This window comes from Dipodomys spectabilis, unplaced genomic scaffold (genome assembly GCF_019054845.1).
Source record: "Dipodomys spectabilis isolate Male_0828 unplaced genomic scaffold, ASM1905484v1 ptg000125l, whole genome shotgun sequence".
NCBI classification, from domain to species: Eukaryota; Metazoa; Chordata; class Mammalia; order Rodentia; family Heteromyidae; genus Dipodomys; species Dipodomys spectabilis.
In genome coordinates, this window is record NW_024870802.1 from 4,942,379 (window position 1) to 4,958,509 (window position 16,131).

At 35.4% G+C, this 16,131-nt stretch overlaps 1 protein-coding gene and 1 pseudogene across 2 annotated transcripts in view; both read right to left on the minus strand.

The window, feature by feature from the left end:
* Shoc2 (SHOC2 leucine rich repeat scaffold protein) overlaps nt 1-16,131 on the minus strand; it is a 68,622-nt gene that overhangs the window by 12,258 nt on the left and 40,233 nt on the right. For both annotated transcript variants that reach the window (XM_042689685.1, XM_042689686.1), the window contains exons 3-4: nt 15,500-15,637; nt 1,198-1,328 (exon numbers count right to left, since the gene is read on the minus strand). In XM_042689685.1, the coding sequence (XP_042545619.1) occupies nt 1,198-1,328; nt 15,500-15,637 (269 nt within the window). The remainder of the gene's footprint in view (nt 1-1,197; nt 1,329-15,499; nt 15,638-16,131) is intronic.
* LOC122116063 lies at nt 14,889-15,006 on the minus strand (annotated as a pseudogene).

Consider the following 16,131-nt stretch of genomic DNA (forward strand, 5'->3'; position numbering starts at 1 on the left):
GAAAGAGAGAGAAAGAAAGAAAGAAAGAAAGAAAGAAAGAAAGAAAGAAAGAAAGGAAGGAAGGAAGGAAGGAAGGAAGGAAGGAAGGAAGGAAGGAAGGAAGGAAGGAAGAAAGAAAGAAAGAAAGAAAGAAAGAAAGAAAGGAGTATCTGAGATTATAGGTATGTAGCACCTCCTCCAGCTTTTAAGACATTTTTAATTATCAGGAAAAAAAATTATTCTATGAAACTCATTCAATCCATAAATTCACAGTTCCATTGGTTCATTTGTTAGAATACTAAGATATGTGCTTAAATTTATAAAAATATGTTACATATACTAAAAAATGCAGCACGTGTCATCGTGTGTGTGTGTGTGTGTGTGTGTGTGTGAGAGAGAGAGAGAGAGAAAAAGAGAGAGAGAGAGAGAGAGAGAGAGAGAGAGAGAGAGAGAGAGAGAGAGAATGTGTGTGTGTGTGTCCCCTAGGGCTTGAACTCAGGGCCTGAGATCTGTCCTTGGACTTCTTTCATTCAAGGCTAGTACTTACTCTACCATTTGAGCCACAGCTCCACTTCCAGCCTTTTCTGAGTGGTTTACTGAAGAGTCTCACAGACTTTCCTGCCTGGGATGGCTTCAAATCTTGAACCTCAGATCTCAATCTCTTGAATAGCTAGGATTACAGATGTGAACCTCAGATCTCAGCCTCTTGAGCAGCTAGGATTACAGACGTGAGCTACCCGTGTCCAGCTGCAGTACAGTACACTATTTTAATGAAGGGAAGGGAAGAGTGAAACTGCACTCAATTATTAAGACAATTAAAAAGAACACTGTGTCTTACCCAACTAAGCCATAAGCAAAATAAAATGTTTCCTAATAGCATCAACACAAGTTTATACTACTTAATAAAAAAAAATAAAAATAAAAATTTTGGTAATTGCTGTATGTGAAATACTAAGTTTTAATATTACTGCATCAGTAAAGCAATAATTTGGATTGATGGGAGTTACAGCTAATATTAGACTTGATTAAAAAACAGTGTATGCTAGAAAGATTATACTTTCTAGAATACTTTATGATAATTGAGCTGGGAATGGCAGTTTAGCTTTAAATAATAGCTACGTAGCGTTTTCTTAGTAGCATCTAGTGCTAGCTCCCAAAATGATGTAACTTTCACAGAGTGCAACAGGGAGATATTGCTTTCTTTATTCCACTTCTTACCTCTGGTAAAGTAGAAATGTTATTGTTCTCTAAATTTAATTCTTCAAGTGCACTGCATTTTGCTAGTGATCTGGGTATTGCTGAAAGTCTATTATATCTCAGACCAAGTCGATTTAAACTGGACAGGTTTCCTGTAAATAAAAAAATAAGAAATAAAAGGAATTTATTTTTTAGAAAACCTAATGAGCCTCTTACTGTGACTGGATATCCACTATATTCAGAATTCTTTTGAGGTATTATTTCAGCAAGATCCTTAACTTCTATTAAAAATTTATATTAAAGAAACAAAACAAGTTATAATTTTTAAATGACCCATTAGCAAGTGTCAGTATCATTAACAAATCAATCTTTAGATCCAATTTAGAACAAGTAGCTATATACAGATTGAGCATTTCTAACCTGAAAATCTTGAAAACTCCCAAATCAGATATGTTTTAAGCATCATACACAAATATACGAATCAATGATATCTAAGCATAGCCAGCTTGACCACAGTAGCCACTAATAAAGGCTTTTTATTTTCTACACATTTTATATATTGCTGTCAAGATTATATGATAAGGTATACATAACATACCTGGATAAGTATCTTATCTGCTATCATAAATATTTGAATTAAATTCCTCAAATGATATACATGTAAGAAAATAAGTCCACTTTGATATAAAAGGTAACAGTAGAAGAATTTAGGTCAATGTGTTTCTTTGCTATGTCACTGCTATGACATTTTGGGGTTGATCAAGTTAAAAGGCCTAATATTACTTTTACTTCTAAATTACCCAGGTTTTCCTAAATGTTAGCAATTACAGAAATGGACATCTGTGTGCCAGCCAAGAATTTCTGCAGAAAAAATTATGAGGACTTTCTATTTTCATTAACCTTATGAACCAATTCTTTTCTTCTTGTTTTGTTTTTTTCAAAAAGCTGTTATATGATCAACTTAATTTCTTGGATACATTACTGTTTGTTAAGAAAGTAGACAGTAGTCTATAGCATAAATCATAAGAAGACAAGCATTATGCCTTAAATTCTTAGTTATCATTTACCTATTTCTTCTCTTCTAGCTGAACAAACCAGTGACTGGAGTTACTAAAATACATAACTAATTAAAGCTAATTATATTCCTTTGTGTTTTAAATCACTGACAATAAAAAATCCTTTCATGAGTCTATTCTCACCTATTATAATGTAGGAAAAACTTAGCAGACATCCTTACTATTCCAACTAGAAATATTTCTCAGGTGCTTAAACTCATTACATCATGTTCCTAGAAGAGTGTTGGGAAACTGAGCCACCAAGAATTTGCTACTTCTAGTCTGGGCACCAATGGCTACTCAGGTGGCTGAGATCTGAGGATTGTGGTTCAAAGCCAGCCCAGAAGGAAAAGTATGGTTATCTCCAATTAACCACCAGAAAACCGGGAGTGGCACTGTGGCTCAAAGTGGTAGAGCAATAACCTTGAGCTGAAAAGCTCAGCAACAGTGCCAAGGCCCTGAGTTCAAGCTCACAATGGACGGACAAGACAAAAATCATGAAGAATTTTGCTAATTCTAATTAACAAAGATTCCAACAGGCATAAAACAGAATACAAAAACAACTAAAACTATCACTTGGCAAAGCTAGGTTAATTTTGTGTTAAAATATTTTCTTAACAACTCACTAAAGGGCTGGGAAGGTGGCTCAGGGGTAGAGCGCTTGCCTTGCATGCATGAGGCCCTGGGTTCGATTCCTCAGCACCACATAAGCAGAAAAAAAAAAAAAAGCTGGAAGTGGCACTGTGGCTCAAGTGGTAGAGTACTAGCCTTGAGCTGAAGAGCTGAGGGACAGTGCCCAGGCCCAGAGTTCAGGCCCCACGACCAGACCAAAAAAACAACTCACTAAAGATGCTTCACAAGTATCTTTCTGACATTGGTTAGATGTAAAAAGAGGATGGATGAGGTGACTTTCCAAAGCACCAGAGGATTCAGAGATTAGAAATGAAGGTAATATTTTCTATTGTTATGACACTGAATATGATATAAATGTTACTTAAAAAGTGGGTTGGAAGGCCGGGCGCCGGTGGCTCATGCCTGTAATCCTAGCTACTCAGGAGGCTGAGACCTGAGGATCATGGTTCAAAGCCAGCCCGGGCAGGAAAGTCCGTGAGACTCTGATCTCCAATAAACCACCAGAAAACTGGAAGTGGCGTTGTGGCTCAAGTGGTAGAACATTAGTCTTGAGCTGAAGGGCTGAGGGACAGTGCCCAGGCCCAAAGTTCAAGTCCCACAACCAAAAACAAAAACAAAAAAACAATCTTAGTTCAATGTACTTAGCTCATTGTACTTGCTTTCATCCATGAAGGAGAGCTAATGCCACATATCTAACATGATTGTTCTAAAGCATACACAGAGTACAGTTAAGATACTTTGGCACCATGAGTGACACATAATACTCAATATAAAGTTTTTATTCTGGGGTATACCTATATTTCTGTATCTAATAAAATTATATTACAGTAAGGTACTTCTGGCTCATGCCTGTAATCCTAGCTATTCAGGAAGCAGCGATCTTTAGATTGTGGGTCCATCCTTAGTCAGTAAAGTCTCTGAGACTTTTATCTCCAATTATCTTCCACCAAAAAGCCAGAAGTGGCTCAAGTGGTAGAGAGCTAGCCTTGAACAGGAAAAGCTTAAGAACACCCAGGCCCTGAGTTTATGCCCCTCAGAGTACGCGCGCACACACACACACAGTTTTATATACATGTATACATACATATATATATCACAAATAATTTTAATATGCCCAAAACTTAACATCGTGTTAACTAAAAATAAAAGGGATAACAATGCTGTGCAACTTTGAGAGGTTTACTTTGTTTTATGCTGGTACTGGGACTGAACTCAAGGACCTTATATTCTTGATTAGGTTTTTCATTCAAGGCTGGCACTCTACCACTAGAGACAAACCTCCACTTCTGGCATGGTCTCATGGATTGCCTGCTCAGACTAGTTTAAACCATGATTCTCAGATCTCAGTCTCCTGAGTAGCTAGAATTTCAGGCAGGAGCCACTGGTACCTAGCAAAATTGTACATAATTGTACATAACAAAATTGTACATAATGACCTCAACAATCTAAAAAAGTATACAGATAAAGGAAGAAAAGGCACCAAAACTATCATAGTTTGCAATGGCAAAATTGTGAAAGATAATTTTTTCTTTCAATTTGTATATAGTTTCCAGTGTTTTGTAAGTTAAAAAAACTGATGAACAATTTTGTAATTCTAAAGGTTTGCTGGTTTTGGGGTTTTTTTTTGATATTTTAAAAGAAGCCAATGCAACATCTTTAGCCATTCATCTTTTCTTTGCAGATAAAAACTACATTATGGGGGCTGGGAAGGTGGCTCAGTGGTAGAGCGCTTGCCTTGCATGCCTGAGGCCCTGAGTTCGATTCCTCAGCACCACATAAGCAAAAAGAAAAAAAAAGCCGGAAGTGGCGCTGTGGCTCAAGTGGTAGAGCGCTAGCCTTGAGCTGAAGAGCTGAGGGACAGCGTCCAGGCCCAGAGTTCAGGCCCACGACTGGACCAAAAAAAACAAAAAAACAAAAAAAAACTACATTATGAAGATATTTTACACTTGTGTGACTTATTTGCATTATATACTTACACATATTTAATAGCATTTTTGACAAGTCTACTCTGATGCATATACATAAATCCACATGTATACACATAAATATACTCATGATATTAAATGCCATTTGAAATATTAGAAATATTCTGAAAATGTATATGTAAAATATCTAATACTGAAAACTCAGAAATGCTCCCAAAGGAAAAGGTAGTATTGACAAGGCAAATTTCACAATATCAAAACATGAAAAAATTATTTCTCGAAGTTAAGACAATTCTCTAAACAGCCTAGTATAATAGTTTAACTATTCAGAAGTGGCCAGATGCCAGTGGCTATAATCCTACCTACTCAAGAAGAACTGAGATGGAAGACTACAGTTAGAAATCAGCCCAGGCCAATTCTGTCTCCAAAATAACCAGCAAAATGCAAGGCTAGAGATAAGATAGAAAGCTAAACTCTAATAGGAGTGGGGGAAGTGAAATCTGCTTTGTGGTATTTTAATATGCAAGGCTATGATTCACAAATGGCTGATCTTTATAGTTCATACATAAAATGCCTTCTCCCATAAGGACTATTTGATTCCAGACTTCAATCCTAGGACAGACCAAGATTATACATCTGTGAAGCAGTCTGTCAATATAACAAAATAAGCTTCATTGTAGTGCAACTCTACAGTACTGCCCGACTCATAACTGAGTTTAGTTCCGTGCATGTTTTTGTAAGTCTATGGAGTTTCGTTATATCTTATGGATAAATTTGCTTAGAATAGAATGATGCAACATTAATGAGAAAGCATCTCATATTAAATTTCTCTATTTCACTTAATTCTACCTTCTAAGTCAATCTGTTTTTCAGATGGAAAGGCAATCACCTAACAATGCAAAGATCAAGAGGGAGGGCTGCCCATAAACAGCACTTGTATATTCAACACAGTAAAAGAACTCTGGAATTCTAAAATTCTCAAAGTGCGGAGAATGTAGTTCAGTTATACTTATGCTTAGGTTTAATCCCCAGAATTGCAAGGAAACAAAATTCTCAGATATGTTTCTAATGCCTAAGTTGCTTAACTCATCACTCCCTGACACAACCCTATCCACCTCTTTATAAACAGACTACAATGAGTATACTTGTAACACTGTGCCAATACTTCTACCATCAAAAAGGTCTCAACAATTATGTTATTTCATTTCAGTATCCCTTTTTAGACCCTAGTGTATTTAATGTCAGAAGGTATATACAGCTGAGACAGAATGAGCGAGAATGATGGATGGGGTGATACTGATCAAGATGCATTGCACTAATAAATTTGCATATGGAATTGAAACCTCATTGTACAACCAATGATAATGAAAAATATTTTTTTAAGAAAACCCTAGTCCAGAGCCAAGTACATTTGATTATTATTACTGGAAATGTATAATAAGACATAAAAAGTGGTAAATTATATTCTATAAAATACATAAAGTAGATACATGAGCTCAATTTAAGAAAAACAGCATGATCACTTGAAAAGTTAACAGTCATCCCATGACAGTTGATAAAAAGATGAGATTTTTGGGGCTGGGAAGGTGGCTCAGTGGTAGAGCGCTTGCCTTGCATGCATGAGGTCCTGGGTTCAATTCCTCAGCAACACATAAGCAAAAAGAAAAAAGCCAGAAGTGGTGTTGTGGTTCAAGTGGTAGAGTGCTAGCCTTGAGCTGAAGAGCTGAGGGACAGCGCCCAGGCCAGAGTTCAGGCACCACGACTGGACCCAAAAAGAAGATGAGATTTTTAAAAAGCCAGGCACCAGTGGCTTACACCTATAATCCTAGTTACAGAGGCTGAGTAAACAGAAAAGAACTGCAGGATCTGTATTTTTCTGGGATACTCAACTTTTGTGCAAGCCATTCTTGTATGCCACTTAGAAAGAAAGTACTAACAATTCTACCCTTCGGGCTCCTCCAACTTCACCAAATAGTTTAATTATAAAATACATAAGCCATCTTACTCTTCCCCATAAAAACTATAATTTCCAGTCTAATATGCACCTATACCAAGATCTAAGCATTTATGTACACATACAAAAATACAGGGACTTATGTTCATTTTTATATATGCTTTCTCACCACATAAAAGGTCACATATATACTTTCCTGTGAATAAAGAAGATATATCTCACTTCATTTAACAATTTAAGATGTTCCATGATATGTGCCAACCATTATTTACCAATTTACTAATATATTTCTAATTTTTGAAAAGTAATTTTGTGATCAATACCACACAAATATCTGTGACTATATGAAAATATCTGGACATTTGAGAGAACACAGATGTTTAAAATTTTGATAAATAGTATCACAAAGCTGTACCAATATCATATCCACCAAGAAACACAGAACAGTGCCCATATACATCCCTGAAAAAGAGGGGATTACAGTATTAATATTTCTCCCTTGCCTCTCCCATTCCTCTGGGCACTGCTACATCAAGGCTGGTAGGTGATGGTGGAAATTTTCTTTCTAGTGATAATATCTGACTACTAGCATTTCAAACTTTTCTGATATAGTTTGATTAGTTGTAGGTAGCAGAAGATTTAAAGATGGCTAACCTTAAAAAAAAAAAAAAGGAACAGAAGTAGACAAGACTCTAACTTTCTCTTCTTCATAGCTATGCTAGAAAGTTGATTTTTCACGGATATATAATGGTTGACTCACTCATCAAGAAGTCCTTGATGTCTTCCACAAGAGCAAAGGGCCTATTAATAATAGAAAGTCCCCATAATTTTGCTCCATGAATGAACATTCCTAATTTACTCTTTACAGTAGAATAGTACATGAATACAATATTTATTTTTATTGAAACCTAAAAACCTCCTGAAATATTAGTATGCTAACCAAATACTAAATGCTTATCTCAAAAAAAAAAAGAGAATAGAACCAGATTCTCCAAACTTCTCTTCCAAAACCAAATCTTACATCTAAAATAAAGTAGGTTTCAAGAATTTCAAAATTACAAAATGAAAATGATTAAATCAAACTGCAACATGACCTTATCTGGAACCAAAATAGCATCTCCATCTTTCTTGCCTCTAAATTTTTCCTTTTTGGTAAGGCAAAAAGGAGCTAAGTTTTTTATTTTTTTTTAACTATGACCTATGAGAATATGCTATTTTGAAGGATAAATCTACATTTATCACTTGCTTGAGATTTATATAGTCATTTACATTTTGCCAAAACCCATTATTCTCACCAAAATAACAGAGGTTTAAAAATTAAGGATAAAAAGTTCAACAAGAAATGCACTCACAATCTTACATATGTAACTATAACCCTTGCATATCACCTTGACACTTGACATTAAATTTAAAAATTAAATAAATAAAAATTAAGGATAAAAATCAATGCTCTTATGCCAGAAAAAAAAAAATGTGACATCAGAACTTTGTCATTTATTGTGATTTGCCCTCTGTAGTGGTTTAAACTCTAACCTCTTTCAATAAGTGGTTTTAACCACAAGCTAAACTGCAATCTAGAATTCAAGACATAACTTGCTTTAATGTTGAGCTATTCCAACTAAGAAATAAAATCACTGTGGCTGAGCTTCTTTGTATAAATGTAGGCTGAATATTGCCAGTCACTGGCATTTAGCTTTTAAGTGCTTATCTTTGACTGTAAATTGTTCTGTGCTCCGCTTTGACAGCTTGCTTTCTTATGCTGTCAGGTTTTTAAATATAGTGAAATTAAATGGCTATGGATTAAAATCAGATGCTTTCATTTCAGCAAATATAAAGTATCTTTAGGTTAATTAGGTATAACTTCTAAGTAAAACTAATTCAAATGGCCTTACTTGTATTTTAACAAAGTAGTAAAAAAAAATAGTAGGCAGAACACAGAGTTCTAAAGATGAAATAATGTCAAAAGTATAAATTTTTAGAAACATTAAACTGAAAATAATGAACAAAAACTGAAAACCAATACAGGAATTCTTGAAATTCAAAACCCTGAAATAATATATAAACATTAAAAAGAAAATAAAATTGTTCTATATAAATAGCATAGTAATTCCTTAAAACAGAGTTACTAAAACTCCACTTGTTGATAAAACCAAAATTACTATGACATTTCTTCCGAGTACAAATGCAACAAAAAGATCTCTTTGCACTGGTGTGTACTTCAGCCTTGAAGACAAGGTTTTGTTGCTTATTTCTCTTTATCTAAGAGTAAAATGTTTTTTCTACTACCAAATCCTTTCTCTTTTGATTCTATAAAACCATCAGAAATCCCAGAAGACTTTAAGGAAATAAAGTTCATGATCTAAAACAAAATGATTACAGCAATAAAGCTTAGTATTTTCTTTTGCTTACAACTAATTCTTAAAGTAGAAAATATTTATGTGAAAGAAAATATATTCTTAAAGCTGGGCGCCGGTGGTTCACGCCTGTAATCCTAGCTACTCAGGAGGCTGAGATCTGAGGATCGTGGTTCAAAGCCAGCCTGGGCAGGAAATTCCATGAAGACTCTTATCTCCAATAAATCATTAGAAAACCGGAAGTGGTGCTATGGCTCAAGTGGTAGAGCGCTTGCCTTGAGCTGAAGAGCTGAGGGACAGCGTGCCCAAGCCAGGAGTTCAAGCACCACGACTGACTACATATATACATATGTGTTCTTAATTTTTAGCAGGCCCAAACAATGGCTAAGTCCATTAAGCACTCTTTGACAGCAAGCACTTGCCTCTCCTTATTTTCTTCTGTCTCTTCACTACATCCCATGTACTGTCAATGATCTTGGCACTGCTCAGCCTAGACATAAATGACAGTGATTACTACCAAGGTAGGATACGGTAAGAATGATAATGTTAAATAAAAAGGTGAAAATATCATGGCCTACTTAAGAAAAAAAACAAAAGGCAAAGTCAAGGAAATAAAGTAGTATTTTTTAATGCTATGAGCTGATAGGATTTTCAGTGGAGCAGCTGCTGGAGAACCAGGGTCAATTCTTCAGGAGAGGAGTTTCAGGATTTTTTTTTAATTTTCAGTTTTATTTTTCAAGAAACAAGCTAGGATAAGAAGGGAAAGTTATCAAGAGAAACATACTCTGATGAGATTAAGTTTGCCATGAGACTGCTCCAAGTACTCTTCTAGAATAAATGGGAGGGAGAATCTCAAAGGTCAGTTAAAACTGGAAGGCAGAGAAGTATAGCACAGGGGTACAATGCCTGTCCTGTATGTGTTAGACCCTGAGTTTTACACAGAAGACCTCTTGCTTCTATCCCAAGAAACACTGTTGAGATGTATAACTAATACAATTGTTCCAATTTCTCACCAAATCTTAATTTTCTGGAAAAGGAGAAAGGAATAACAAAGAATCACTTAAGAAACATGACAAATAATAATATCACAAAAGTTTCAATATATATTACTTTTATTAACTTTGCCTTCACTCAAATTAACTGTCATATTTCCTGACATCTTCATTTAGAACAAGAAGTACATTATTCTCTAATATCTTTAATACCAAGCAATTAATAATGAAGTTAAATGTTTCATGTTAATAAACTTTAAACACTGAAGCATTACTTCAACAGAAGAAAGGAGGGGGGGAGGGTTGGGTGGGGGGCGGGGGGAAGATGGGATGGGAAGGGGAAACAAAGGAGGAGGCTACAATGCTTGATAAGAAATGTACTCATTATCTTGCCCATGTAATTGTAACCCCTCTGTACAGTATTTTCACAATAAAAAAAAAAAAAAAAACAGAAGAAAGGAATGTAAAATTATGAAAACCAGGGAAAAGAAGGGTTTGGGGAGAACTTATCCTTTCTGAAAGGAGGAGAATCCCAAAGAGATTTTATCATCCAGCATTATCTATGATTTCTGTGTAAGGACATTGGTGCTTAAACCACATCATTCACTGCCTATTATCTAACAAGACAAGCATACAGTTGCATACATAAAAAAACAAAATATTGTTAAGACCATCTAACAGACAAGGTAAGTTCACGATCACATGCTACATATCCATTTGATCAGCTGAATGGAAAAAGAAGTTATGTGAATATTTAGAAAGAAACCTAAGCAGAGAGACAGCAAGTACAAAGATTCTGAGGCTCCAACTTGCCTGACATACTCAAGACCCAATAATATCTAGCTTCTGTAATACGCAAAGAAATGCACAACAACCAAGTACCAGTTAGAAGAATATAACTTTGTAACAAATTGAGTATCTCAAATTTTTGGTGTCCTGTCTGATTTGCAGTAAAGCAAATTGCAATAGAGCAACATTGTCTTTCCAAGACTAAGTAGGATTTTAGATTTTTTTGTTGTTTTTGTTTTTGTTTTTCAGTTGTGGGGGCTGAACTCTGGGCTTGGGCGCTGTCCCTCAGCTTTTCAGCTCAAGGCTAGCGCCCTATCACTTGAGCCACAGCGCCACTTCCGGCTTTTTCTGTATATGTGGTACTGAGGAATCGAACCAAGAGCCTCATGCATGCGAGGCAAGCACTCTACCACTGAGCCAACTTCCCAGCCTGGATTTTAGATTTTGTGTTAATTTTTCAGAGTGATACTTTTAATGTCACATTCCACTATAATATACTGAAATGTCACATTTCAGTATAAATCCTTATAAGCATAAAGCAAAAACTAATTGTCACTATGTATTTTAAAAAACTATATGAAATAAAAATTAAATATATGTTGAATTAGCTCAGAGTAAACTAAGGAAATGTGACTCGTGAAGGATAAAAAAGAAATAAAACCTAGTTCTTACAAATGTCAGAAATAAACAATCTTTTGTATGGTCAAGAAAAAAAGACTAACTCATTTCTAATGGCAAAAACTGGACTAGACCCATGGGAGGAGGCTGGAAGTAGTATAAATTCAGACTGCTTCATTTGTGCTATGATTATTGAAATTATGAAGCACTACTCAAAAATAGAATACACATTCAATTAGAATATTTTAATAAAATAAACCACTAACTGGACCATAAAGTTTCAATAAATTTAAAAAGATTCAAAACATACAAGGTATGTTCTTTCTTATGACAGATTTAAGAAAGGAGTAACTCATGGCATTAAGAATTTGTGGGACGTTATTAAACAATACTTAGGGGGAAACTTACAGTTCTATATGTCTTCATGAGAAGATGAAAAGTTTTCAATCAATGACCTTAAGCTTTCACCATAAGTAGATAAAAGGAAATTAAAAGATTAAGTGGAAATCAATAAAATATAAACCAGCAACAGGGAAAAACCAATAAAACACTGAGAGAAACAATAAAATTGATAAGCCTCAGAATGATGTGGGTGAGAGGAGAAAGAAGGGAGAAAGAGGGGCTGGGAAGGTGGCTCAGTGGTAGAGCGCTTGCCTTGCATGCATGAGGCCCTGGGTTCAATTCCTCAGCACCACATAAGCAAAAAGAAAAAAGCTGGAAGTGGCGCTGTGGTTCAAGTGGTAGAGCACTAGCCTTGAGCTGAAGAGCTGAGGGACAGTGCTCAGGCCCAGGCCCAGAGTTCAGGCCCCACGACCGGATCCAAAAAAGAAGAAGGGAGAAAGAAGCTACAAATTACCATCATCAGAAACAAGAGAGGTGGAATTAGTATAAATTCCATATTAAAGTGTTGTAGACAACTTTGCACCTTCAAATATCACAACATAAATTAACACATTCCCTTTTTGTTCGCTCAAACTCAGTACCTGACACTTTTGTTCATTGGCTAGCCTCTACCAAATGAGCCACTCCTCCAAACCCTGAACATACTCCATTGAGGACACAAATGATCAAGCTTGTCCAAAAGGAAAGTGATGCATCGAAACCCTTTGTACAGCTACTTAAAGTAATAAGGAAAAGATTTTAAAAAGAGGAAGCAGTAGCCTAAATGGTCTTATTATTAGAAACTGGAATTTAAAAACATTCCTATGAAGAAAAATCCTGACCCAGATATCTTCACTGGATGCTAAATTCATAGAAGCTGTTGTTAAAAATGAGGAACATTTCCAATTTACATATGGCTAACATTACTATGAAATAAAAACTAGACAGTTTTTATTATATATTAATATATCATCTATTCCAAATAAGAAAGCCTGATTTTGAAACTTCTAACCAGAATGTATCTTTTTTCATCACTTCTCCTGATAACAACTTGTCTTATCCTTATAATCTAAGCTTTGAGTTTAAGAATACAATATAAAGCTGTATTTTCCTGGCTTCTTTGTTGGATTGTAATCTTTCTAGAACTTCTATTCTCTTCTCTCTTGTGGCTTCCCCCCCCCCCCCAGAGTTGTGGGACTTGAACTCTGGGCCTGGGTGCTATCCCTCAGTTCTTCAGCTCAAGGCTAGCGCTCTACCACTTGAGCCATAGTGCCACTTCCAATTTTCTGGTAGTTTACTGGAGATAAGTCTCACAGACTTTCCTACCTGGCTGGCTTTGAACCGCAATCCTCTGATCTCAGCCTCCTGAGTAGCTAGGATTACAGGCATGAGCCACTGGCTCCCAGGTTCTCTTATGGCTTTTTAACTTTTCAGTCTCATTGTTTCTCTACTTTATCCCTAGAGATCTGTTAGTTATTGTGTTTACTATATTGCACAGCATTATCCAATAAATTTGATTTAGCAAACATTTTGAATAATTCACTTTCTGTTTCCTTTGTATTATGCTTCACAGACAAAGCACATATCCTTTCAATGATTTTTGTTTCCTTCCAAGAAAAAGATCACTCTCTTCTCTGGTCATCATGGCCATGTCAATATATTTTAAGTACAAAAAAAAGCAGGAAATCATTATGCTTGGTGCCTACTATCTTGAACCATAAATCTGACCCCTTTATACGGGAAGTTTGTTACAATACTCACTATAGGTACCAGAACAATTTTGCCTTTAAGAGAAGTATCCAGTTAAGTAAACCACATTATGCAACCTGCTACCATAACAAATACTAGCATGATAGAAGAACCACAGGCCAGGCAGGAAGACACAAGTTCAACAGTACTAATAATCTTATCTAAGTGTCTACTTGCTTTTCTGTAACAGTTGCCTCATATAACTAATACACCTTTTCAATCTTATTAAAACTTCCCTAAACAACTGCTATTGTTTGAATACTAGTAGCTAATCTAACTCTCCATTAAAAAAAACACTAAAACTAAAACTGCCAGGGTGCCAGGAGTAATGACATATACCATGTAATCCAACACTGTGAAAGCAAAGGCAGGAGGATCCCGAGTTCAAGGCCAGGTAGTCAACACAGTGAGTTCTGGCTATATAGTCAGACTGTCTCAAAAACAAAACAAAAAAATCTTTCAAAACAAAAAAAAAAAAAAAAATCCCCAAAGAGCTAACAAGACAATGACTAAATATTATTCCAGAAACATAAACCAGCTGAGAAACCAGAAACAAGCAAAACACTATAGGGAATGTTGTCCTGAGAGACCTTCCTTACCAAAAGATTCCACTGAGAATGTTATGCATCTGATCGATACCTGTAAAACCCAGCTGCTTTAGAAGGTGATGGTCTGGAGGATCATGGGGTTTGAGATCAAACTTGGGAAAAACTTAGCAAGATCCATCTTGGTGTCTGCCTATAATCCCAGCTACAAGGGAAGTATAGGTAAGAGGATCACAGTTGTAGACTGGCTATAGACAAAGAGTCAGAATACCCTATCTAAAAATAGACTGGCAAAAATTAGTGGATCCAGTGACAGAGCACCTGTCTTATAAGCAAAGACCCTGAGTTCAAACTCCAGTACCACCAAAAAGAGAATAAAAAACTAAGGCCTACAAAAAGCTGTTCACTTACTATTAAGAATTGACTAGAAGTAAAATATTCCTCTAAGTAGTCTTCAACAATCATTTGCATCATACCAAAGGAACCAGAAAAATCTCAATCATCAAACATGAATTGATTAACATAGTCCCCTCCCCCTCAGTACTTGATATAAGCAAACAAACATCCTTTTGGAAAAAGATGGTATCACAGGCCTCAAATGATTTAGGAATAGCATCTCTGAAATACTTGTTGCTGAAATTATGTGAATTAAATACAGATGCAATTTCCTAAGCATGCACCATCAAAGACCTTTAGACTGATATGTAAAAAGCGGACAAAATTTTTTTATACAGAATGCTTCACAAATTTGTGTGCCATCCTTGCACAGGGAGAGGCCATGCTAATTTTCTTCATATCGTTCCAATTTTAGTATACATGCTGCTAAAGTGAGCATCAGAATTTAATTCCATTTTGTTTGCATAAATTTATAGACAACCGGAAAATGTATCTTCTGTATAAATGTAAACCATATCGGTTGATTCACCTTTTGTAGTTTGGCAAAGTCTTCATGTTTTAAAAACTAAACAGCAATGGTTTTTCAGTGTGGCCTACTTCAGATAAAAAGGAACCACAAGCAACAAAACAGCATGTTGACACTTTGAAGTAAGCAAAACAGAAAAACATGCCACTCTACAATAAGATTATGTACATACAATTCAACATTTTATCTTCTATATAATCACCAACTGAATTTATTTCCCAACTCTTTTATCTTCTTTGCCAAGAAATGGAAGTGATTTGAAATTACTATCCTAATAGTTTTACTTACACCTTTGATAACTTTTGAATTTATTCACCTCTAATTTTTATTACCAGAATGGATCCAACAGAATGCTTTTAACATACAAGTAGCTATAACTATCAATATCTTCTTTCTCCCCTCATACCTATAGTATCTGGGAGGTCTAGGAGTTCATTGTGCTGCAAGTCAAGGTTGGTTATCTGTGTACAGTTTCCAATCTCCTTTGGAAGGTGTTCAAGTTGATTGTGAGCTACATCCAGCGTAATGAGGTTACATAATTCACCTGCAAATTGACCAACATAATAATTTAATAAGCATTATTTAAGAAAATATTAATACTTTGAGCAAGAGAATAAATTTTACAATTTCTAAATGTAACTGAAAGCATCATCTCATTTATATATGTACCTTTTATTTTAAAATGGCAATTTTCTAATGACCATAACTTACAATGTAAGAAGACAAAAAGCTTCCTTTTTCTCTATCATGACAACATTCTTTCTGGAGAAATTATACAAAAAATCTGGAACTGTTATTTCAAAATGACATTAGATAAAATTAAAATAGGTTTTAAAAGGTTATTTTTAAGTATTACTTTGTTGTTGAGAGATTTTTGAGAGTTTTTGTGTTTTGGTCACAGGGAGGGAAACTCACATGCTAAGCAGACACTGTACCTACCATGTTTTCTTGTTGTTTTACCTTCTTTGAGGCAATGAGGATTAACCTCAAAGCCTCCATCACCTGAGTCATATCTCCAACTTTTAGTATGTTTTTAGA